Here is a 25,427-nt window from a genome sequence, read left to right as displayed (position 1 = left end):
TACTTTGTAATTTATGTGCTAGTGTTCAGGATTTATATAATTGGAGAAAAAAATTTCCTTAGTATTAATACATTTTGTCTCTTAAACTTGTTAATTGCATTATTTATGTGCCTATTTAGATCTCATCTCACCTGTTTTTATTCTTAGTATTTAATAAAATCAAATGTGTACTTGAATTGTACAAATGAATGTGAATTGTATTTGTTCTGCATTGTTAAGCAAGACTTTATATAGAAACCTGATCTTCAAAACGTAGTTGTAAAGCGTCTAATTATAACTATTTTTTTATTTATACTAAATAAACTGCAACAGGAAAATCAGACCTTCCTTAGCAGTGGTTGAGTGATTTACCTTATAATAACTACTTGGAATATTACTATTGGTAAACTGAAAAAGCACCTCTAGGACATGTAACTTCAGAACTATATTAATGCTGGTGTGCATTCAGTCAGTATTTTTACATAATCCTTCAAAAGGTAAAGGAAGAGACTTAAAGCAAGTGAACCATTAGATCTTAGAAGACTAAGACTTTTCTTGAAGTCCCTCTCAGTACTGTACATATGATAGACACATATTTGTTGTATGAGTATTAAATAATGCTCTTTACTATGGACATAGGGGGTCCTAATTAAGGAGTTGTAACTTTCCCTCACATTAGTCCAGGATCCCTATAATTTTTTTCAAGATCCCTGTAATTCATGTAATATGTCACTATATTAGGAAGAATTGATTAGATATATTTACCAATCAAGAATTTCCTAATTGTTGAAGTATGTCCCATTTAGCAAAAAATTTTCTTTCCTTAAACTTAAAAAGAGGCTCTTAGTAATATTTTAAAACTTGAATTCTAGCTAAAAATAGTAGTGTTTTATCCACTACACCTGTTTTCCTCTTTTGTACTTAGCACCATAGTTTTTGTTGACAGATTAGCAGGTTGTAGAACATTTGTATGCATAATCTATAAGTAAACACATTTATAAAAAAAAAATCCATAGTGGAAGTCTTAGAATCGAACAACTAACCGTACAGATAGATTTGCTCTAGGCTTGGCTAAAAGCTATTTTGTGTAGACAGAGAATTAAATGATTAGCATAGACTGATGTTCAGGAGAAGAATTTCTAGTATTAGATACCATCTTCCAAAAGTTAAGTAAACATAATATGGTTTTCAATACCAAATTGTTTCCTACCCCCCCCCCCCCTTTTTCTGTCAGAGGAATTTTTATAAAATTAGATATACAAAGTAGGGATGTTTTTGTGTAGACATTTAGAAATCTAACATTCTTCCTTGCTTATTTTTCAGTAAACCAGATATGTCACGCCTGAGACTTGCTGCTGGGAGTGCTATTGTGAAGCTGGCACAAGAACCCTGCTACCATGAAATTATCACATTAGAACAGTATCAGCTATGTGCGTTAGCTATCAATGTAAGGAAAATGGCTGTATAGAACATGACTTTGTTTGGTCTTTGACTTTTAGGAAGAAAAAGTCCACCATGATACAGAGATAAAAATCATGAATGTTTGTGTCTCCTTTTGGAAAATTTATATATGAGACCATTTCAGAGTTGTAAAACTTTGAGTTTTGGGTTGCTAACATAGTACAGTTAGTTCTTGTTACTTGCAGTAGTTCTGTTCTATGAAGTCACCCCAAGCACTGAATAAGCAAATACTCAACCAGTGCTCACAGGGACATTAACACTGAACTCATGTCCAGCAGCACTGTAACTCATGCCTGCAGAAAGCTAATGTGACACATATTTTCTCCATAAGGCACATCACAGCCTTCTTGCTCTTAGGAACACTAACCAGCACTTCAGCACTATGCTTAGGAGCTATTTTAAACAACAAAATAACCAACAAAAAGTACAGAATTGTGAGAAATGTGGCACTAAATAGACTACCAAAAGGATACTTGTTAATGAGAGCTGAAACAGTAAGGGAGAACATTGCCCTCCCTGTGTGACCTCAGCCGGGACACGTGTCAGGCAACTCAAATTTTTGCTGCTCGCGAATGACCATGGAAGTGCAGCAAGTAGTGTTTGGGGTTTACAGATAAGTTTTAGTGAATAGGTGAATTCACAAATTTATAATGTGTGAATAATAAGGATTGAATGGATTTAGTTCTTGAAAGAAAATGTGTAGTTATTTATAGTTTTATAAAGACATGGTATAGGTTAATTTTACGTCAAAGGCATTCTTTATTACTCAGAGCATAACTAAGAAAATTAAAGAAAAAGAACTTTTATAATAGTAAATATGATATTCCATTATGGATTTTTCATTTATAATTTGGTAATTTTACACTTAGTTTTCCTATTCTTTTCCGTGCAGTCTAATTTATAAGAATTTGGCATTTATTTCAGGGATTTTAATTTTTCTCTCCACTCCTCTCTTCTGTTGCTTGTTGCTGCATATGTATAACCCCTAGACATAAACAATCATCTGTTTTTAAATTGTAGTTATTTTGTCAATTTCTGGTACTTCAGGCTTTAAAACAGCTATTCCAAATCCTGTTTATTATTATGATTTATTTTAATTTTGGTGTTGTTATTCAGATATTATACAATTGGAAAAATAACATTGGGAGAACCCATAATTTCCCTGTTTAGTCTTCCCCTTTAATTTTGGAGAAAATCTTACTTTGCAATAAAGTAATAATTGTCTTAAAAGTATATATTAAGTTTCTTAGCAAACAGCCTATGTAATTACTGTTTTCCAATTGGCAGTACCTGCAGTTGATTTATCAGATTCTTGGTTTAGCATTTCTTAAGGTATTGGTGCTGTCAGTTGTGAAGTAGAAATTTAAGAAAAAAGGAAGAAAGTATGGAAATATGTCCAAAGAGATAGGCTTTGTTTGAAACTCCTTAAGTATAATAAGTATATGCACATCATTGGTTTAATGTCCACTATGTACAAAAAGCATGCACACTGGTTAGCTTTTGGAGGCTTTCTTTTCTAGCACACTATTTGTTATATATTATTACCTCAGTTACCAAATTCCCAAGGTGAAAGTTCAGATTGGCTGAGTTTAAAGATTGTTTTGGAATTCTGTTGACTGTGGAACATGTGTTAGTGATTAAAAGTTAATTATTAGCACATTCTTACAACTTACAAACCTATGAGGTTATCATATTCTAAACAAAACTTTTCCTAATTCTGCTGTTGCTTTAAACCATATACCCATCTCTTCTTTTTAAACTTCGAAAACTCAAGAAAGAGTAATCTCTTTACCTCTTATCCTCTCATTCCTCATCTTTTGGCATTTGCCTTTACTGTTTTCTGAAAATGCTCTATGAAAGTCCCCAGATCCATTGATCTTAATCTTCATGGTACATGTCCTTTTTGCACCATTTGACACAACTCATTGTGCCTTTATTCTAGAAACGCTCTCCTTTGGTCTTTGTTTCCTGATTTTTGTCATATTTCTCTGACTACATTTTCTGGCCCTTCTCTTCTCCTTTAAAAATATGTTCTGTGAGGATTTGTTCATGACCAACTTTTCCACTTGCACATTCTTGTTTGGCCATGTCATTTTCTATTCTTCTTTGGCCATGTAACTCCTATTCTAGCAACATTAACTTTTCTTTTCAAGTATCTGGTCCAATGCTAAACAGAAATTTCAAACTTTCATGTATTGTTAATGTAGGACTAAATGCATACTCTATTCTTTTCTGACATGTAGAACCTCACAGTAAGCATCAAATAAATATGAATGCCATTTCTTTGATCTAAAAACATAATTTACGTTTGACCATTTGCTTGCACTTAAACCTTGCTGCAAAAGTCAGATTATTCATACATACCATCTTAACCATACTTACTGCTGTAACCCTCATTAGCTCTCACCTACACTATTGTGAGACTTTCTCTTTTGTTGACTACATTTCCATATTACAGTGCTGATCATGTTATTCCCCTGGTCAAAAATATGTAGAGGGTTATACTCCTAAGAAAGAAAAAAATTCACATCTATTTTACAACTTGCCATACAAGCCCCTCTAATATTTGGACGCAGATACACATCTTAAAATTTTGTTTAGCACACTACCCTCTACTTACTCTCATTTCTGTGAATCTGAGCAATTTTTTTTTCTTTTATGTACCTGTAGTTTGCTGCCTCTAGTTTTCTTCTCACCTCTCATTTCTACACATCCAGATCCAATCCTTTCTGCAAATCAACGCTCAGATGCAATCTTCTCCACAAAACTTACTATTATTCTTGTAGGTGGTCTCCTTTTGATCCCCTACAGATTTTACCTGTAGTCCTCTGATACATACATGACTTGTGCTTAGATATTTATGTGCCTGTGGTTTATTTTTCTTAACTTGAGTTGAACTCTTTAAAGGCAATATTGTATCTCAGAAGCCTTACCATGCATTTGAGTAGAAAGTAAATCTGGAGGGATAGAAATTCAATAATATGAATCATAAAATTATTTAAGAATTGCTTAGGTATTTTAGAATTTGACTGCAGTTCTTTAAAAATTCACTGTGTACTGCTATGTGCTGTGCGTTGTTTTGGGTTCTATAAATACAAAGATGAATCATGGCTACAACCCTCAAGAAGATGATAACCTCTTAGGAGAACAGAAAATATAAATAAGTACTAATAATACAGTGCAATACAGAAAGTAATTGAACTATTTACAAGATAGTAGAAGTAGTTCTGAGGGATAATTTGTACTTTAAAAGGCCACTGAAAGTGAATTTATTTAAGATACAGATGAAAATTGATTTCTTAGTAGTGAATAAAAGCTTTGATTATCTAGGGGGAAAATATTTTGTAGTATTAGACATCTTATTTATGTTGAACCAGTTATTGGCTATAACCATAAACATGAAAAAGTATCAAGTGTTTGCTTTTTTGAGAGTGTATTTTTCCTGATAAAAATTTTATCACTCTGTCCTTTACTTCACATTTTTTAACCTAGTTGAAAGGGTAAATCTTTGCAAAAAAACTACAAATGAAATAAACATTAGGAGACTTCCTCAGTTCCCAGGAGAAAGCTTTTAAATCTCTATTCAGATGAGTCTCTTCTAATGTTCCTGTTGTGTCGTTATTCTTGTCAGTTTTCTCATCTTCTGCTGTTAATTTTGTCAGTTGCCTTGCATATAATTTAACAGTTCTCTGACATCACTTTGATGACTTTTTGAAATCCTGCTACTTGTGCCATGATTCACAATTGACTTTGTACTTAATTTGCATTGTATTACTGGATCCTCATTGATTAGTGAGAGAATGACAAAAATATGGTGTTGGTTGCAAATGCATCTAAGTTGGGGGGGTGTTTGAGTGGTGGTTAATGTTTTTGTTTATTTTTTTGAAGTATAGTTGATTTACAATATTGCATTAGTTTCAGGTGAAAAGCATAGTGATTCAGTTTGGTTTGGTTTGGTTTGGTTTTGCAGATTATATTCCACTATAGATATTGGGTATAATTCCCTGTGCTATATATATAGTAAATCCTTGTTGCTTGTCTATTTATGTATAGTAGTTTGTATCTGTTAATCCCATACTCCTGCTTGTCCCTCTCCTCTTGTTTAATGTTTTAATGAATGATCTGTTCATTTGTGAATATATATGTGATATGTTTACTTTTACTTAATACAGTTTATAATTGGATATTTTCATAGTAAATAATATGATAATGAAGATTCCTCTCTGCCATAAGGGTGATACTGAAGAAGGAGTGAGATAACTTTATTTTGTTGAGTATGAGGGTAGATAATAGACAATATTTCTGTGAAAGCTAGACTACTTCTTTTTAAAGTGGATATTTGATATTATAATAAACTGAAGTTTAAATTAAATGAAAGAAGATACAGAAAATAAGGATTTAAAGATAAGGGCAAGATGTTATGACCTGGGTTTTGAAGAAAAACAAATAACATTGTAGATTGAAGAAATAGTGCACATTAAGTTGCAATAATATGAAAAATACTACACCTTGTGTTCACTGGTGGAATGTAAAGTGTAATTATGAAGGTCTTTGTATTTCATAGAAGGTCTTTATGTGTCTCATGTGTGGCTCAAAAGTCATATTGAGCTTTTCCCTGTAGTTTAGGAAAAATTCTGATAATCTGTGTACCAGACATTGCGCTAGGTTTAGTGGCACAAAGATAAATAAAGACGCAGTTCTTGTCTTCAGGAAATAAGCAGGGATGGGTAAGGCACATAAGCCAGTCATTTTAATCCTGTGTACAAAAAACATGCTATGCTGGAGATCTGCACAGATCGCCAAGAGAGCACAGTGGTGGGTGGAGGGTGAAGATTAGGCAGTGATTCTGGAAGAGAGAGGAGCTGTCATTAAAGACAAAGAGGACTTAGCTAGGATAGTGGAGGCAGGTGATTTAAGACAGCGAGTTTAGTGTGAAGAAAGCAGGGACAGTGGTAATGAACAGATTGGTTCTTTTCTAATTACTGAAAGTAATGTGTTTCTGAACTTGAGTAGTAACTCTTGCCTTCAGAGTTGTGCATTTTAATCTGAATAGTTTTTAAATGATGAAACTAAAATATGTAACTTGGACAATTTTATCTTGCTCAGTAAATGAAAAAGTTAAATATGAGAGAGTGTTCCAGCTTTTTTCTCATATCTTATTTGTTAGGATAAATTTACATTTACCGGTTTTACTTCTTTTAAGAGTACCTTCAGTATTTTCTAGCACATGTAGTTACTAGGGTCCAGGTGATCACTCCAGTCTTGAAATTAGCTTGTCACAACATCTCAGTCTTATGAGCAGAAGCAGTGGTTGTGGGTAAATTTGCTATGTTTACCCTTCTGGTTACTTGATTTGGCAAATTCATATCTGAAGTTGTTACTTAGTCTTTGGTGCCATGTGGATAATATGTGGAATAATTATGTCTCCACAGGATGAATGCTATCAAGTAAGACAAGTTTTTGCTCAGAAGCTTCACAAAGGCCTTTCTCGATTACGGCTTCCACTTGAGTATATGGCAATCTGTGCACTTTGTGCAAAAGATCCCGTAAAAGAAAGAAGAGCCCACGCCAGGCAGTGTCTGGTAAAAAATATCAATGTGAGACGCGAGTATCTGAAGCAGCATGCAGCTGTTAGTGGTAAGCGTTTATGAAAATGAGAAGCGTACTTTTCCATCCTGCCAGTTTCAGTTTTATAGAACACAACATGATGTTACTGTTTATTTATTATATTCTAATTGGCCCTCATTAAATAAGACATTATTACTACTATTCAATAACAGCTTTTCCCCTTAAAAGGTCATTTTAAAAATACAAATTCAAGAGTATTTAAATATCAACCCTTATATCTTTATGTAACTGACTAAAAGGCCAAGGGAAATAAACAGTGACCTTGGAGGTACTTTTAATGAAACAGTAAAATTTACATTTATATAGATTGCCTAAATACTATCTTTAAGTTTAAAAAACTTTAGTAACTTTTGCCTTCAGAGTTGTGCATTTTAATCTGAATAGTTTTTAAATGATAAAACTAAAATATGTAACCGGTCTTCAGTCTTTTTTGGTTATCCTCACCTGTAACTGACATTAATATCAGTTGCTTGTGTGCCTTTTTAAAATCTGCTCACTTTACACCACCCACGCTGTTAGCTTTTGTGCCTCTCCAACTTTTATGACTTGTTTACAGCATTAAAATCCATTCAGTTATGCAAGTCAGAAATCAGAGGCATTCTTCATGCCTTCTTTCTTCCTTTCATCTGTCACCAAATCCTCTTAATTGTTCTAGTAGGTATCTTCAGTGTTTCTCAATTCTCCTACCCTGCTACATTTTACTTGTATTATCGTATACACTCCTAACTAGCTCCCTGTTTATAAATGTTTCCCTGCCTCTGACCCACCTCCAGCTGTGCCACACCGCTATCAAAATTATCTTTCTAAAACAGATCAGATCACATCACTTCCTTGCTTGAAATACGTGTTGATACTTTATTGCTCATAGGATCAAGTTGAAACTCATTAGCATGGCCTCTTATAGTTTACTCTCAGCCTGAGTTCTAAGCTTTCTCTCTAGCCACTCCCTACTATAAATTCTGTGTTCCTTGTACTCTATTATTTGAAATTTGTGCAGCCATCTTTTTCCTCTGTTGTCAGCTGTATCTGGAAAGTGCCTCCCCCTTCTGGCCAAACAAATAGACAAACAACAAAACCAGGGAGCGTGATTTGCCCTTTTTCAATCCTTTAAAATAATTTTGGTGTCTCACCATTGGGACCCTGTTTCTCTGTCCTCCTTCCTCACCTTGGGAAAAATGAGGGCTCTGGAGTCAAATCCCACCTCTGCTGTTTACTGGTTGCGTTATTTTCGCAGTCTGAGCCTTAGTTTCCTTATTTGTAAGATTTTATAATTTTACTCGTTTCTTATGGTTGTTATGAGGATTAATAAGTTATGTATATAAAGCACCTGGCATAATGCATATTCTAAAGAAGTACTCAGTAGTTGTCAGCTATTTTTATTTTAGGGCGCTGTCCACTTCAGTAAGTACTCAATAAGTATAGCTTCTGTCCTGTCTATGTTTTTATGTGAGGTCTTTATCTAGTCATATTCATCTTTGTATTTAAAATAGTAAGCCCCAGTAAAAATAGTAGGCAAGGAAAATAGTAAACACTCAGTAGATACTTGATAGACTTGAATTTGAATTTCACTGAATTTTGAACCCTGTTTCTTTTTTCCTTCTATACCTACCTTGAATGAATGATATTACACACAAACTATTCTCTTTTGAGTTCAGCAATAGAAATATAGAAAACTTGATGCCTTATAGACACACATGTATAATACATATATTATATATATATATTATTATGCTCTAGGTTTTATTCTCCTTGAATTCAGCAATAGAAATAAAACGTGATGCCTTATTGACACATATATTATATATATGTCAAATGTATATTATATATATTATTATGCTCTAGGTTGAACATCTGATTTTAAGTTTTGAGAGTAGGAAATATAAAAGGAATTGTTCAGAATATGAATCCTGGTCTTTTGAGTAAGCTTTATTAAAACTGGTTAGGATTACCATTTCTACCTCTAATGGATATGTTGATATCAATCAAAATATAAAAATATTTGAATTTAAAGTAAAAAGATGTTTCTTTGTTATTTAAAATGTCCTAGAATCAAAGTCTATTCCTTTATATCTGTTCTTCTGTTACAAATGGTATCAAATAGTATCAAGCTATTCCTATTTTGGTACCATACTAAATTAAAGATTTACCAGTTTTTTCATTTTGCTCAGCAGCTTACCAAGGAGTGTTGAACATAGAGTTGCTAATACTAACAAGAAAAACAGATCTTATGTTTCTTAATCTTGAATATAGTTTGGGTCACTTTCCTCCATATCCATTGAAAATTAAAATTTTGTCTTTGTAGTCTCAGTACATGGTGCGTTTAGTAGACATTTCAATATTGGACATGATGGATGAATGAATAAACTGTTTGAATTATGGTGTACCTGCACACTAGACATTTCAATATATTTTTCTTCTAGCCGTATTGTAGTAAATTGTTGAGATGTAGTATTAGAGAGAAAGAGAATGAGTAAGATTTGTTTTTCTAACCTGGATATTTTTGTTTCTTCTTCTTCTTTTTTTTTTTTTTTTTTTTTTTTTTTATCTTTTTCAGAAAAATTACTGTCTCTTCTACCCGAGTATGTTGTTCCATATACAATTCACCTTTTGGCACATGACCCAGATTATGTCAAAGTACAGGATATTGAACAACTTAAAGATGTTAAAGAGTAAGACTTTTTCCATCCCATTTTCATACTTTTCTGAAATTTTTTTCCCTTTCCTGCTGATAATGAAATCTCAATTATAATTAGTTTATTAAATTTATTTCATTTCTTAGGAGTTTAAGGGTTTTTACCTTATTTGTTCTCTTATTTTTCTTTTTTCATACCATCTCTTCATATTTCATTTCTTAACATAGTTTCCCAAAACAACTTAACATAATTATTGTATTACTTTCCAATTTTTCTACCAGTCTGGCATTTCTTTTCTATTGAAATGATACATTAAATGTTTTCATTCTAGTTCTTATCTTTTCCTACTTTTGTCTGAAACACTGTATAGATTTTCATGTGGGGTGAATTAATACTTTCTTTTACTCACATGGTAAGCACATTTTCTTTGCAGTTACTTTCTTCCTCCATAAGGAAGAGAGGATGGTCTAATTTATAATGGGCCAAGCTGATAACCAGGAAACTGCTCCCACTTACTACTTCATTGATGATTCTCTAATTAAAGTTTGTGACACTCAAAATTTATTCAAAGATTCTTGTTGAGAGGCTGAAAGAGACTATATATGCCTGGGTGTGTAGCAGGGGAATATAACAGTATTTAGAGAAGTCTTCATAATACCAGCAGAGTTCTTTAAATAAGATTTATCTAAAATTTAACAGTGAAAAAGCCCTGTTTATGTTATAATAAAGGATGACCTTTGTGGTTTTCAATAAATTAACTTACTATGTCTTTAACTTCCTATTAAAGGAAAATAGCTCTTGGTTTCTTAATTCATAGAAATATTTTATAGTTAAATATTTGAGATGCTTCAAGAGAATAAAATTAAATTACTGATAACTTTCTCATGGCAAGAGAAAAAGCTTTTACCATCTTTTTGCCCACAGTTTCCATTAAAAAAAAAAAAAAGCAGTTAGTTCCCCCCAAATGAATTCTATGTTAGAGTAATTATAACTAATGAAAACTTTTAGCCATCCTTCTTTCTCAGAGAATTTTGGCTTTTGAAATAGAAAAAATATTCTTCAGAACTGACAAAACATTTTTGGCTGTATTTGTAAATTGCCCTAGTAGAGCCATGAGTGATCTTGATTCTGAGAGCCATTCTGGAAGAACTTACCCTATGTCTGAGATCTCAGAGGTTACTTTTTTTCTCTTCTAGAATGATACCTTGTTTCACATTTCTCCCTTCTTCTCCCATTTTTCTTCTCTGTGCTTTTTCTCTGTCCCATTCTGTCTGCATAGTACACAGAGACAAAGAACTTTCATTTTTTTTTTTTGTAATTAACTTTAAAATTGAGGTACTGGAGCTTTCTTTTAATTTTTCTCTCTTTAAGCAAAAATGGTATATGTAGTTGTCAGCCATGACTTTCCCCTCTAATTTATTGATGAAGATTCTTAATTATTGAGTGTAAGGTAGTTAGATTTCTTTGCCAGTCAGGACTACAGTCAGTCCTGAGTATTTGAGGCTTCACTTTATCTATGGCCCATTTATTCTTTAGCCAATCTCCCTCCCTGTTATAGCCAGGGGTTACAATCACTTCATTCTTAACACCATTTCTGTTCTTTTTTAACCCGCCTCCCTAGGAAAATTAGTGAGACTTTGAGAAGGTGTCTTGTGAACTCACACCTGCATTGCTGACATGTTGTAATATGTGTGTGACATATCTTTTTTTTTCTCTGTTGATTTGTAGGTGTTTCTTTTTCATTTTTTCTGCTTCTGTAGTTTATTGTACTTATGTTTAAAATTATTATATCTGTATTTAACAATGAAATTTTTCTTCTTTTTTTCTTGGTATTTTTTAGGTGTCTTTGGTTCGTTCTGGAAATATTAATGGCAAAGAATGAAAATAACAGCCATGCATTTATCAGAAAGATGGTAGAAAATATTAAACAAACAAAAGATGCTCAAGGACCAGATGATGCAAAAATGAATGAAGTATGTAATTCTTTATAAATAATTGATTCCATGTCGATTTTAAGCATTTAACTATAGAGTATCAAACTTCTGTAGACAACATTAGTCTTTCCTTTTAGTAGTAAATAGTATTTTTATTAATAGTAGTTAGACTTACTAATATAGAATTAGTAATAATACTGTTACTAATAAACTAATGAAAATAATAGTCATTGTAGCATTTTAATTTACACTGTTATCCTGAAAACTCCATATTAAATGCATGTTGTAGAATTACTCCTAATTCACAGAATGTAGGATGCCATTAAGTATCTAATTTTTTTAAATACCATTGCAGAAACTGTATACTGTGTGTGATGTTGCCATGAATATCATCATGTCAAAAAGCACCACATACAGTTTGGAATCTCCTAAAGACCCAGTACTCCCTGCTCGTTTTTTCACCCAGCCTGACAAGGTAGTTGTTTTAGAATTTGTTTGTGTAAGTTGAAATAAGATGTATTCTTGGCACTAGGTTGTGGGAAGGTCAGGAAGGATCATTGTCAAGAGCTGGCCCACTACTAACGTCATGGAAAGATCGCCATGAGTGTTAATAATGTGGTTCAAGACAAGAATATGGGCCAAACTGTAGGACACAAGTAAGGTCCAGAGATGAATTAGGATGATCTATAGTGTTTGAATCCAGCATTTTATGCCAGTTTAGGAACACAGGCAAAAATGTGATCAAAGCTTGTAGATGTATGAGTTAATGGCCACTGATCCAGAATGGGAAAGAGAATGCTGGGAGTCTTAAGTTATAATCCCTTGATTGAGATTTGTAACTGGAATGAGGAAACAAGCAGAGAACTGACACTGGAATAGGCCCAAGATCTTGGGAACATTACAGGAATGTTCCCAAACCACTCGTGAAACTCATGTTTGGTATGATACCAAAAGAGATATTTTTTAGAATCTCTTAGAGGTACATAGTGCATCTAAGCCTAGTAAGTTAACTGAGAGTAAGGGAACCACCACTACTTTTTTTTTTTTCCAAATAGCAAAATACCAGTTAAGGTCCTACCAGTGTCAAGAGATAAGAACTCAGACCTGTAGGTTCACCCAATAGCTAGCTAAAAGGGACTGTCTGCTTTTAAGCATTCACCTTGGTATTTTTAAGATAAGGGGACCGTGTGTGGCCTCTTCCCTGGAGGGTATTATTACGTAAGCCTGTACTTGCTGGTGTGCTCTTAGCACTCTAGCATGTTAGAGCTCAAATATGTTGTGTTAATACTGGAGTTAGTACGAGGTTAGTTTAAGCTTATTAAAGCATTTAAAATCAGTGACTGAAATTTTGAGTTTCAACTGAATATTTAAATAAATATGTATCACAGATACAGTATTTCAGTTTTCATTGACTGTGTCCTTTTTCTTTGCTTGTAGAACTTCAGTAACACCAAAAATTATCTGCCTCCAGAAATGAAATCATTTTTCACTCCTGGAAAAGTATGTTTTGAAATTGTTTTAATTTTTATGTAGTAGTTTATTTTAGTGTGATTATTGGCATAATTATGTTATTTTGTATTTCTTTAAAAATTGATGTATCAAAAGAAAGTATAAGTATTAGGTATCTTCCATTTACTAGTAAGAAATAGTTTTATTTGCTGTCTAGATGCATTCTGCAATACAGAACTTATTTTTTACCTTATGATAAAGCCCTGGAGATGCTGATCCTTAAATATCTTACCCTTTATATTAAGATAAAAATATTAAACTAAAAAGACATTTTCTTAGTTCCTTCTGTAGCAAGAGCCTAATTATCTATTTTCATTGTTGACTATGCATTTAATTTGTGTCACTTTCTGTGTAAGTCTTTGCCTCCAAATAACTAAGAAACTTAAATTTATGCTTGCTACATATTTGTTCAAGTGATACTCAGTTTATTATAATCCTTGCTTTGCTCAAGGATAGGCACTTTTTTGTGATTGTACATTTAAACACTTTGGCAGATGTTATTTATGGTTCTTTACATCTATTTTCTTTTGGCTGTAATCAAATAGAAAGATTTGCATTTTTCATTTCAGCCTAAAACAACCAATGTTCTAGGAGCTGTTAATAAGCCGCTTTCATCAGCAGGCAAACAATCGCAGACAAAATCATCACGAATGGAAACTGTAAGCAATGCAAGCAGTAGTTCAAATCCAAGCTCTCCTGGGAGAATAAAAGGGAGGTAAGTACATAAGAAATATCATGCTTTAAATTTAAGAATTCCAAAAAAGCTGTGAGATGTAAAATAACATAACCCAAAACATTAAATGTCAGTGAATGGAAATCAGTGCATATCTGCAGTTTCCCATGTAATACTGGTAGCCGTTTACAAGTTAAACGTATTTGCTTGCTCATTTCCGATAGGTACTCCATCTTAGCCTTTCATATTTTAGGTCATTGGGGTAATCTGTGTTGTAGACATATAAGCTGGTTTCCAACCTCAATGTCTAGTGATTATAATCCTTTAAATTATGATCCATCCATACAATGGAATATAGTCATTAAAAAAGTGATGAGTATGAGCTAATACGAAGAGTTTCCACATACATTATTGAATGAAAAAGACAAAGAATAGAACAGTGTTAAAGTATTTTTGAGTTTTTAAAAAGGGTTCTTACTTACTTTTGCTTGTATATGTGTGGAAAGTTTTTGGAAGAACACAGCATCTTAATAGTGTCTGTGGCAATCTAGTGTAGGAAGGAGATGATTTTATACACTGGTATGGTTTGAATTCCTTTTTGCCATGTAGATGTGTATAAAGTTTTTTGTTTAAAAAGTAATTTTTGAATGTACTTTCAGTTCATGCTATACAGGAGTTTTTTTTTTTTCTAAGAAAGAAAAGAAAATAATTTAAACTTTAACTAGTTTAGCATAGAGCTTAGTATACCATTTGTTAGCAGCAGAGCCTTGTAAAGGGCTAAACTGCCACCATTTATTGATTTTGCTAAGTTATTATGAAAGATTATGCTGTCTTTTGCATTATTTATAACCAGTCAGTAAAGAAGGGAGGAGACATTCTAAAGTGTCTTATCCCATTTCCCTGTAATTAATAAATTGTTAAATGATATATAGTATAAAAGAAATAAAACAAAAATTACACCTATAACTCTTGTTCTAAATTCCTGTTTGAATACATATTAGTGATTAATAGCTAAATGACATCTTCACATCTGTCATTTGGACATTTTTCTGGTGGATGGCCTCTTACTTAACATGACCAAATACATTTCCAGCAACTCATTTCCTAAATTATTGTTTTTTCTCCCTGAATACCTGGTTATAATCAAAGATGGTCTAATTTACCCATCTAGGCTAAGAGCCTCAAAATTGTCTTTGATTCTGCCCTTGTGCTAAGTTTTGCCAATTATTTTCTCTACAATGTTTAATACTTCTCTTTTTGATTATCATCATTTCATTCATTCCCTTTCTTTAACTGTTTTGTAGTATTTGGCTTTTCCCCTTCGTTATTCCTCTGGCTGCATTACATCACTGCTAGATAATCTTTTTAAAATACTACTCTTTTCAGGTTATTCCATTACTCAGAAATCTTAATTGGCTTCTCTTGTTTGCTTTCAAGACAGTTATATGGTTTTACCCTATCCTCATCTCCCACTGTTATCCAAAACATGAATTGTCCCTGCTATACTTTTTCAGGATACTTTTGGTTAAACTTTCAATCTTTGACTAATGAATTTTGTGCCTCCCCCCCCCCCCCCGCCCCCTGCCCAAATCCCATCAGTTCACCAGGACTGTGTCTAAGGGAATGAGCAAGGCATGTTTGAGAGATCAGTTTGGTTGGAGAGAAGGAATGAGAGAATAATGGTTAGGGATAATCTTGAGCGGTAGCCAGATTTTGTTTGGGCTTTGTGGATAACGTAGGGCATTTGGATTTGATTTTAAGTAAAACTGAAAGATATTGTGGAGTCTAGTGATCTAATGTGTGTTTTTAAAAGATTGCCCTAAGCTAGAACTGAGGTAGAAAAACCAGTTGGGAGTCAGCTAGTAGTAATCTATGGAAGGGATGAAAGGGAGGAAGATGGGAAATAGCCAAATGGTGCTAAATATGATAGAATAAAATTGATAACTTTTGAAAATAATGAAACTTTTCCTCATAAGGTTATAAAGCTATACTAGGGAGCAGGAAAAACTTTTAAGGTTATGTGATTTTAATAACAATTACAAATATCTATATTAAAAGGCTTGATAGTTCTGAAATGGATCACAGTGAAAATGAAGATTACACAATGTCTTCACCTTTGCCAGGAAAAAAAAGTGACAAGAGAGACGACTCTGATCTTGTAAGGGTGAGATATTTGGTTTGATTTTTAAATAGTTATAATAATAATAATTTTACATTGAAACCAGTTAACATTACTCTGAAGTTTGACATCTGATTTTACTTTAATGATTTTAATCACAAATTGGCGTTTATAATTATCCTCTATCGTGTAATTGAAGTATATTTGAATCTCTTGAGTTTATTGTCATTCTAATAAGCAGTCTTTATTCTTTAGGTCTTTGGAATCAAAATGTCACTTCCATATTCACAGCTGCTTGGTTTTTGTGTGTTTTTTTTTCCACTCAATAAATTTAGACTTAGACATAGAGAAGGAGAATAGAATGAGGATCCTAAAGTTTCCTCCATTTTAGTTGATTTCTTGAGCCTATAGTTACTAAATAAGCTTCCAATAAAGGTAGGAAATGCTCCAGTTTTCATAAAGCCCTTGTTTAGTTTTTAATCTTAATAGCAATGGTAACTTGTATGATAGACATAATTTGTAAATGTCACTTGAAGACAAATTTGACAGTTTTAGTACAGATACAGAATACAGTGAGCATTCTAACACAACCTGATGGCATTAATAATTGGGCATATTTTGATTTTCTAGGTTAGGTCTAATCATTTCTTAAATAACCCATTAGGCTCCCTGAATCAATTTCTTTATTTTTAAAATGCGGATGTTTAGCTGGTAAGATTTATCAGAATAAATGTATTAGCCTAAATAAACTGTTGTTGCTGTTGTTTTATTGTTGTTATAAAGGTGAATATTTCTGATTAAGGATTATCATAATAATAAAAGTTACTGTGTTTTAACCTACTCAGCTAATAGAGGCAAAAGTTATTAATAATCACTTTTGCTTTCTCCGAAACATTACTTGCCCTTCTTGTTTTCCACTGTCCCAATGTTACATATCCCAAGAAGTGTGAATTACTTTCAGTTGATTTCATGTTTCTCCAGTAACTTACTTAAACCAGGTTTTTTTTCTTTCCACATAAAAAATTATAATTCTAAAGTTCTTACTAAATCCTAACTGTACGATAAATTCTGATTTGTATTGGCTGTTTAAAAATGTAACCCAAGCAGCATTAAAAATTGATAACTTAGCCAGAAAGGAATCATGTTACCTAGATTTGTAGAAGAGAATCTTTGAATTGAAAAAGGTAATTATGTCTTCTAGTCCTACTTCTCACTTAGTGCAGAAATTCCTTCATTATCATTTTTGAGAATTGGTCACCATGTGCTTAAAAATGCCTTAAGTGGAGAGCTTATAATTTCTCTCATTTGTTGAAAGCCTCTACTAGGCTACCCACACCAACATACTGCCCCTTCCTTCTCCCCCCCAAAATTAGGAAACATGGTTTTGATTAATTCTTAATGTTTTGTTATCCTGTAAATTTCATATCTAGTGCAACCTTTTAGAGCATTGCAGAATAATAAAATCCTAATTTTTTTTATAGAACAGTTTTGAATTTCTGAGCTTTTGAGATTTATTTGTATAACTAATGAAGGCCTTTGGCTGTCTTTTGTGTAACATTGCATCCATTTTCAGAAGACCCTTATAAGTAAGCTAGTTTCAGCTAAAATAATCTTAAAGAGGTGAGCACTGTGAAACAGAATTTCAGTTTAAAGACCAATAGGTTATGGTGAAAGAGTAACACTTCACATTGAAATTTCATTGCCGAGGGATTATCCTTCACATATATTTATATTGAAATGTTTAGTTTTACAAATAACATATTTTCCCCATTTCCTGCTCCCAACCTCAGTTTTATACTTCCTCTGTTCTTAAAACAATACAGTGCAAAATGAAAAATTAGAGAATGTAATGCTTTAGGAAACTGGATTATTTTATGGTATTCTCATGAAAGCAAACACTGGATTTCTTGTTTTTCACCAGCCTTTCCAGAGCATAAAGGAATTCAGCTGCTTTTTCTTATCTTTGGACACCAAAATGAATTGTAATGTTTAAAATTGGAAGGTTTAGTTTTAATTTAATATTTCTCTTCCCATCTCTGAGTAATAACAGTAATTTTTAATTTATGCACAAAACTTTAGATAAATCCTAACAAATTAAAAACCAGTCATTTATAGGTCTTTTTTTCCCCCTGAGATGTAAGGATAATTTAATGCTAAAAAAAAAAAAACCCTTCTAATATAGCACATCAGTATCCCAAATAAAAATACTAACAAAATAATCTCAGATTGTGCCAAGCAGACATAGTAAATTTTAAAATTCATTCTTGACAAATATAAACTCTTAATAAACTAATACTAGAATGATAATTCCTTAACATGCTAAAAATTTTATCTGTTTAAATCAGTAGTCAATGATTTAGTCAAAATTACTCTTCTTAAAGGCAAAATACTTAAAACATTAAAAATCAGGAACAAAAGATGCAAACTGTTGTCACCAATCTTATTTAAAATTGTTCTAGAATATTTGAGCAATTCTGGAGGACATGAAATAGGAGTCAAAAGTATGACAGTAAAAAAGAAGAGGCAAATTTATTTTTATTTTGGTACTCATAAAAAATTTGGGAAACAACTGAAAAACTAAGAATTTAGCATCATAGGCATATGTATGTATGTGTGTAACTAACTTTTACTCTGGTACTTCTACTTTGTATCAGGTATACACTTGGGGGAAAGAGGATTTACTCCAACACGATAACCACTGCAACAGTGAAATTAGTTAGATTGATCTAAACATACCCTTAAACAGAAGTAGGGGGAACCTATGTGGAGAAAATACCAAAACTGAGAAACATAGACGAGAGAGGACACACCATATTGCTTCACGAGAAAAATGAATAAAAAAGATGACAGTTCTTTCTAAATTAATACATCATTGTAAAATTCCAGTGTGATTTTAAGTCCGTGTGGAAGAATAAATGGATGCAAAAGAGAAAAGTAATAGTGATAAAATCAGCCCTACTAGACACACATACCCTTAGTTCTAATTAATAAAATGTGATGCTGTTACAGTAGCCCCAGAACAACATTTCTTAAAAGCTATTACAGAATGAGGTGTTACAAATCAGTGATTTTGAAATGTTGGTTGTCTCTGGTGGTGGGAGTAGGAAAAACAGTTTAGAACCTCATCTCACATCCTATTCTGAAATAAGATACAATAATGTCTTAGTCTGCTCAGACTCGTATAACAAAATACCATAGACTGGGAGGTTTAAACAACACGAATTAATTTTCTCACATTTCTGGAGGTTGGGAAGTCCATGGTCTTAGTCCTGGCCAATTCAGTTCCTGGTGAGAGCTCTCTTCCTGTTTGCAGATGGCCATCTTCTTACTGTGTTCTTACGTGGTAGACAGAGAGGTCTCTCTCTGGTGTCTCTTCATGACACTAACCCCATCATGAGGGCCTTACCCTCATGATCTTACCTCAACTGAATTAAGTCCCAAAGGCCCATCTGCAAATATTGTCATATTAGGGGTTATACAATTTAGTTCATAACAAGTAGGAAATAAAATTTAAACATGCCCGGAAGTGTAGAATAATGTAGTTTAAAACTCAGACTTTAATAAACAAATGGACATAGGGCATAATACCAGGGATATAATCAGCCAGTTCACAGACAGGAAACACAAATGACTGAACCTATAAAAGAATTACAGGTAATTTTGGTTGTTTTTTCCACTGATATTTTTCCTCCATTTTTCAGTTTTATTAGGTAAAATTGATACAGTTTGCATATACACAATATATTGCATATAAATACATACATACAATATACTGCACATATTTTTAAAATTTACATATATGTACTATTCATTGTTTATAAGAACAGTTTAGAGCCTTAGCTTTTTAAACTTAAATTGTTATCAAAGGAATAAAGCCAACCACAAAATAAGAATCAACAGAATGTAGTAATCCAATCATAAAGGACAGTCAAATGTGCTTACACATATTCAGGAAATCAGTCATCTAAGTTATAAATAATAAATAGTTCATTTGTGTCTTTTTTTTTTATTCCACATATAAGTGGTATCATATGGCATTTTTCTCTCTTCCTGGCTCTGCTGATGTTTTGAGAATGTAAATTGGTACAAATTTTTTGGAAATTTAATACTGCAAACATGTATTTATGTGTTTTATGCACATGTGTATACATATAGAGAGCCTTATAAATGTTCATACATCCTATTCTTGGTTTCTTTGAAGAATTTTCTCAGTCTCTATCTGCTGGTCAATGCATAAATTCTGTGAATGTAGATGGGTTTTATTTTAAATTTGAAAGTCACTGATTTAAAAAATTTTTGTTGTTATTAGTTGTATCTGAAAAGTGTATCTTTGATTCAGAAGTGTTTTCAAAATTTTTACTAAATAATGAATGTTTAACTTTTGTAAACAGCCTCCATTTGTAAAACAAAAATGGTTCTTTTATGATGTGTATGCATGATACATATCATAGTTGATATTTTATGTCTTATTATACACTGTGTGGTAAAATTAGAATTACTTAAATTTACTATCAAAACAGATCCATTATACTGTCATATAGTTTCCTTATTCAAGCATTGGCTTTAGGGTGTTCTTTTTTGTGAAATAGCTCTTCACTTTAAATATATATATGTATGTATATAATATAATCAAATATTCACTTGAGAGTTTTCCATTTGAGACTCTCTAGGTTGAGTAAGAATAAAAATTTACCCTCTTACCCCAGATAATTTTTTTAAGTTAAAAAACTGTTAATGAAAGGAAGTAAGTAGTTACGGTTCTGATGCACTTCAAAACTTTAAACCTTATTTAGGTATATTTTTATGACTGAAGTGGATATCAGATTTTTAAAATTTATTCCTTTATTTATTTAGTTATTTTTTAGAATTGAAGTGTAGTCAATTTATAATGTTGTGTTTCTGGTGTACAGCATAGTGATTCAGTTATACATATTTTTGTTTGTTTATTCTTAAAAATATACCTACTAACAGTGCATACTGTTTTATATTTGAAATTGTGACTTTTATTCTTAGTCTGAATTGGACAAGCCTAGAAGCCGGAAGAAAACACCTGTAACAGATTCAGAAGAGAAATTAGGCATGGATGACCTGACTAAGTTGGTACAGGAACAGAAACCTAAAGGCAGTCAGCGTGGACGAAAGAGAGGCCATACGGCTTCAGAATCAGATGAACAGCAGTGGCCTGAGGAAAAGAGGCTTAAAGAAGATATTTTAGAAAATGAGGATGAACAGAATAGTCCACCAAAAAAAGGTAAAAGAGGACGGCCACCAAAACCTCTTGGTGGAGGTACACCCAAAGAGGAGCCAACAATGAAAACTAAAAAAGGAAGCAAAAAAAAATCGGGACCATCAGCAGCGGAAGAAGAGGAAGAAGAAGAAAGACAAAGTGGAAACACAGAGCAGAAGTCAAAAAGCAAACAGCACCGAACTTCAAGGAGAGCACAACAGAGGTAAGTATGTGTAACTCTAAACTGCATATATTTAGTCATTATATTGTAAATCATAATTTGATACTATCCACATTTGGGTCTTCCCCAAAGCAGAGCAGAGTCTCCTGAAACTAGTGCAGTTGAATCCACACAATCCACCCCACAGAAAGGACGAGGAAGACCATCAAAAACGCCATCACCATCACAACCCAAAAAAAATGTGTAAGTTGTAAATAATATTAAATTTCAAACCAGTTTCAAATTAATTTGCAAAAGTTCATAAGTTTCTAACTATACATAGGGCTGTATTTAAATCCCGTATATTTAGCCCAATTATACTAGGTAAGATAAAATTTTTATAAACTTACCTGGGTGATTGATATTCCATTCAACCCTCCGGTAACATCTGTACATTTTTGTAGGTTTTAGGCAAATCTTTATAAATGAACCCCAGAGTTTATTATTTCCAGTACAGACTTTTTGGTTCTTGAAGAGACTATAGGTATTTTAAAATAATCGCGGCATATTGACAACGTTGCCTTGTGATTCTACAGTACAGTTATTCCTCATGTCTCTTCTCAGCAACTTTAAAAAACAGCTTTTACACTTTTGTTTTCATTCTTTGAACTGTGTAGGAAAGTAACAGGCATCATTTTTCTTAAATTACATCCATAGAAATTATCATATGCTGATCTCAAGTTTTTGATGTCTTGATTTTGTTTTCCAATTAACACATCTGTATCTACATGTAGATGGTTTTGGATATTCGCACAAGTACATGTTTATAAGAGTTACAAGAACAAATCTGTATCCAAAATTATTAAAGTCATAGGAGCATCAGTGCTCTAATTTGTAAATTTGGCACATTTTTCTCCTCAGTTATTTAAGTGGAAATAGAATAGCATGTCTTCTATTAGTCAGAAATTCTGCAGTTTTGGTGAAAGTAAATCCCAGGCAGCAGTGGCTTGACTGTTCAGAGTTGCCAACACAACCTTGGTTAAATACTTAGTTACCTTAGACATTTTTCCTGTTCCTGTGTATTCCACAGGAAGAGGAAAGGTTACCTGTGTGTCTAGTCAGTAGTTCATGCCTCCCTCCATTTAATTTTTCCCTCAGGTAAAAAATAAAGGTAAGTACATTTTTGTGGCAGCTTTATAAATGTGGTTGTATTCAACCATGGAAAAAACCACTGCTTTTGTTTTTATTTTCAAAAAATTCTTAAGGAATCTTACATTTCCATGATTAATTTTATAGCAAGAAAGCAACAAGGTAAATATCTTTCATGCTTGTAACTTCAACTTGTTTATATGTAGGCATGATAAAATTAAGGCCTTAGCTGATCATCACGTTATCCTAAAATCACCCAAGTCCTCACATGAGTGATGCAAACCAAACAAGTACTTCATCTAAAAAAACAATACAGAAATTGATTCTGTATTCTATCTTAGCGGTCTAACTTCCTTTCACTGGGAAGCCCTTTTTTAGAAGGAGTGTAATAACGTATGTTATGATTTGCCTGTTTTCTTTTTCTGACCTCAGTGGAAAGATTGTATTATTTTCCATGTAATTCTTTTTTTTTTTTTTTTCTGGTTAATTCTGAAAAGCTGAATCAAGTAAAAAAAAATTATGTAGTTTGAGCATGAATTAAACAATATGTATTTTGGATTGTTTATAGAAGTGATAAATAAATTCTTAATTAAAAAAATAAATATCAAGAGATATGCATTTGATTAAATGGTGGTATCTGTTACGTTTTTTTGAGTTCCTCCTGTTTCAGAGTGTACTAGGTGCTACTTGGGAATATAGTGGTACAAAACAGACATGCTCCTTATCCTTGTGGAACTTATCTAAATGGGAATGTAGTCATTAAATAATCACACATAAATATGAAATTACAAATTTTGGTATGTGTCCTGAAGGATGAAGTTAGTGTACTGTAAGAGTACGTAATGAGAGGGAGGGCTGGGGAATTGGAAGTTTTCTCTTCGGAAAGTGACCAGTTGATTCCTTGACAGTAGTAGGAGTTAGACCAATAGAGAGCAGGGAGAGGAGCATTTCAGGTGGAGGGAACACTGTATTGGAAGGTTGTGAGATGGGAAAAATCTTGGCAACTTCGGAGAACTGAAGGAAGGCAAGGATTTTGCTGTCTCATAGTTGTGGGGAATTGGGGAATGGAAAGAAATGAGAATGAACAGGTAGGCAAAGCCTGTTTGCAAGGCCTCATATTAAGGTTTAGAGAATTACTATCAGTACAGTAGAGGGCCTTCTGTGGGTGGGCAGGGTAGTGGCATCAACCATTTTTACATTTTTAAAAGATTATGTTGTAGAGAGAAAAGGCAAGAGATAAGAATGATTTGGAAATATGTAGGAATGATGGGGATGGAGAGAAGTGAATGGATTTGAAATTTCTTTATAAGCAGAATCTTAGGACCATAGAGAGTTGTACACTATTAAGAAAGACGTGAAATTTTCTGCTTTGAGCAACTCAGTAGATAAAGATACCTTTTACTGAGTTGGGAAATACAAAAAGAAGAGTAGACTTTGGGTTATGTTTTAAAATCCTTTATGGTATTAGTCTCAGTCACACTCTTGTTATTTGGTGAGTCTTTTTATATGTAAGATTCTAGGATTAAACATATACTTTAAGGGTCTAGAATATAAGGAAAATACTGCTTGTCTTACAAAGTAATTGAGGATAAAAATGATAAATGAGAGTTCATGAAATATTTAAAGCATTTCCGCTAATGAAGTAACCTACCAGTTAAAGTCAGAATGTTCATTTTATTTTACATGTGTTTTACTCTAGCCGTGTAGGACGCTCCAAACAAGCAGCTACTAAAGAAAATGATTCAAGTGAAGAAGTAGATGTGTTTCAGGGTAGCTCTCCTGTCAATGATGATAACCCGCAGGAAGAAACAGAGGAAGAGGAAGTTTCTACAGTAAATGTATGTGTTCATGAAAGTGCTGTGTGTGATCATATGAAATATAAAATTAGAGTTGGAAAACATTTAGTCAGATCTATTTAGCACTTGCTGTTACTTAGTAATTCCAGATATTTATATTGTTTTCTTCATTAGTTTGTAGTTTTGTTTCATCTGCCAGCTTAGATAATGGAGAAACCATGCTTTATGAAAACCTGAAACCAAGTGGGAATAATAGATGTAACCTAGTGAAAGTGTAAATGTCCAGTTTAAGACCGGATGTAGAGAAGAACAATAGCAGTCTCATGTTGACACCTCAGGCATTTAAGTTCTACCTTGATCTGAGAGCTCTGGTATCTGTTATGTATGCTGTTGTTTATGTTTCATAAGTTTTTGTTTGAGTTTCCCCCTAGAAACTAACAGTCAATCGTATATAATCATGTCTTTGACTAAAATTAGCTTTTGGAATTCATAAAATTGGTAATAAACACTTCTTTTACAAAAGTAGGAACGTGATACTTCCTGAGACACTTTTTTGTTTTGTTTTAAAGTAATGAATAGCTTTGCCAGTTACATCTCAGATTTATCTCTTTGGGAGAAACATAATAAACACGTTTAAGTGAGAGCTGTTGTCTTGATATTAGTGCTGAATCTTTGGATCAGCTCAGCCAGCCATCTTTGTTTGAGAACCTGGGTTCTGTGTTCAAGTCCCAGAGTCAATCCCTGCCCCTGGTCCTGTGTAATATAATTAGCACTTCTGTCTGCATCAGGATTCATTTATGTGAATGAGTTAATAAGACCGCAGAAAAATATGTTGAATTGTGGTCTCAAACTACTAGTTGGGCTTGTTTTTAAAACAGTTTTGGGGGAAAGTGAAAATAAGGCTGAAGAGTCCATAGCAATTGATGTGGTCATCAGATTTAAAAAAAAACACTATAAATTAATTAAAGTCCTGTTCTGTTTATTTTCCTCTTGTTAATACTGATTTTCTTTGAAATAGTTTTATGCTTTCCTTAGTGCTTGCCAGTAAATAGTAATATGTCTGAATTTCAGATTATTTATATGTGTTTGATACTTGTTAGGATCCAAACTGTTTTCTGAGAAAAACAGCTGTAATCCTAAATTCATAAGTATCAAATGT

At 32.9% G+C, this 25,427-nt stretch overlaps 1 protein-coding gene across 7 annotated transcripts in view; it reads left to right on the top strand.

Moving 5' to 3' along the window:
- Positions 1-25,427, top strand: part of PDS5B (PDS5 cohesin associated factor B) — a 177,732-nt gene that overhangs the window by 135,088 nt on the left and 17,217 nt on the right. For 3 of the 7 annotated variants that reach the window (XR_010383646.1, XR_010383651.1, XM_031465857.2), the window contains 11 exons: positions 1,303-1,426; positions 6,873-7,077; positions 9,623-9,737; positions 11,542-11,674; positions 11,991-12,110; positions 13,073-13,135; positions 13,714-13,859; positions 15,876-15,981; positions 20,950-21,386; positions 21,477-21,587; positions 24,172-24,310. Coding sequence is in view for 1 of the 7 variants with exons in the window: in XM_031465857.2 (XP_031321717.1) it covers positions 1,303-1,426; positions 6,873-7,077; positions 9,623-9,737; positions 11,542-11,674; positions 11,991-12,110; positions 13,073-13,135; positions 13,714-13,859; positions 15,876-15,981; positions 20,950-21,386; positions 21,477-21,587; positions 24,172-24,310 (1,699 nt within the window). In the remaining 6 variants the exon portion in view is untranslated. The remainder of the gene's footprint in view (positions 1-1,302; positions 1,427-6,872; positions 7,078-9,622; positions 9,738-11,541; positions 11,675-11,990; positions 12,111-13,072; positions 13,136-13,713; positions 13,860-15,875; positions 15,982-20,949; positions 21,387-21,476; positions 21,588-24,171; positions 24,311-25,427) is intronic. The other 4 variants (XR_010383648.1, XR_010383649.1, XR_010383647.1 and 1 more) reach the window with 4 other exon arrangements.

The sequence above is a fragment of the Camelus dromedarius genome, chromosome 13 (genome assembly GCF_036321535.1).
Source record: "Camelus dromedarius isolate mCamDro1 chromosome 13, mCamDro1.pat, whole genome shotgun sequence".
Lineage (NCBI taxonomy): Eukaryota > Metazoa > Chordata > Mammalia > Artiodactyla > Camelidae > Camelus > Camelus dromedarius.
Note: the sequence above shows the minus strand (reverse complement) of the source record. Positions and strands in the feature narration are given on the sequence as shown.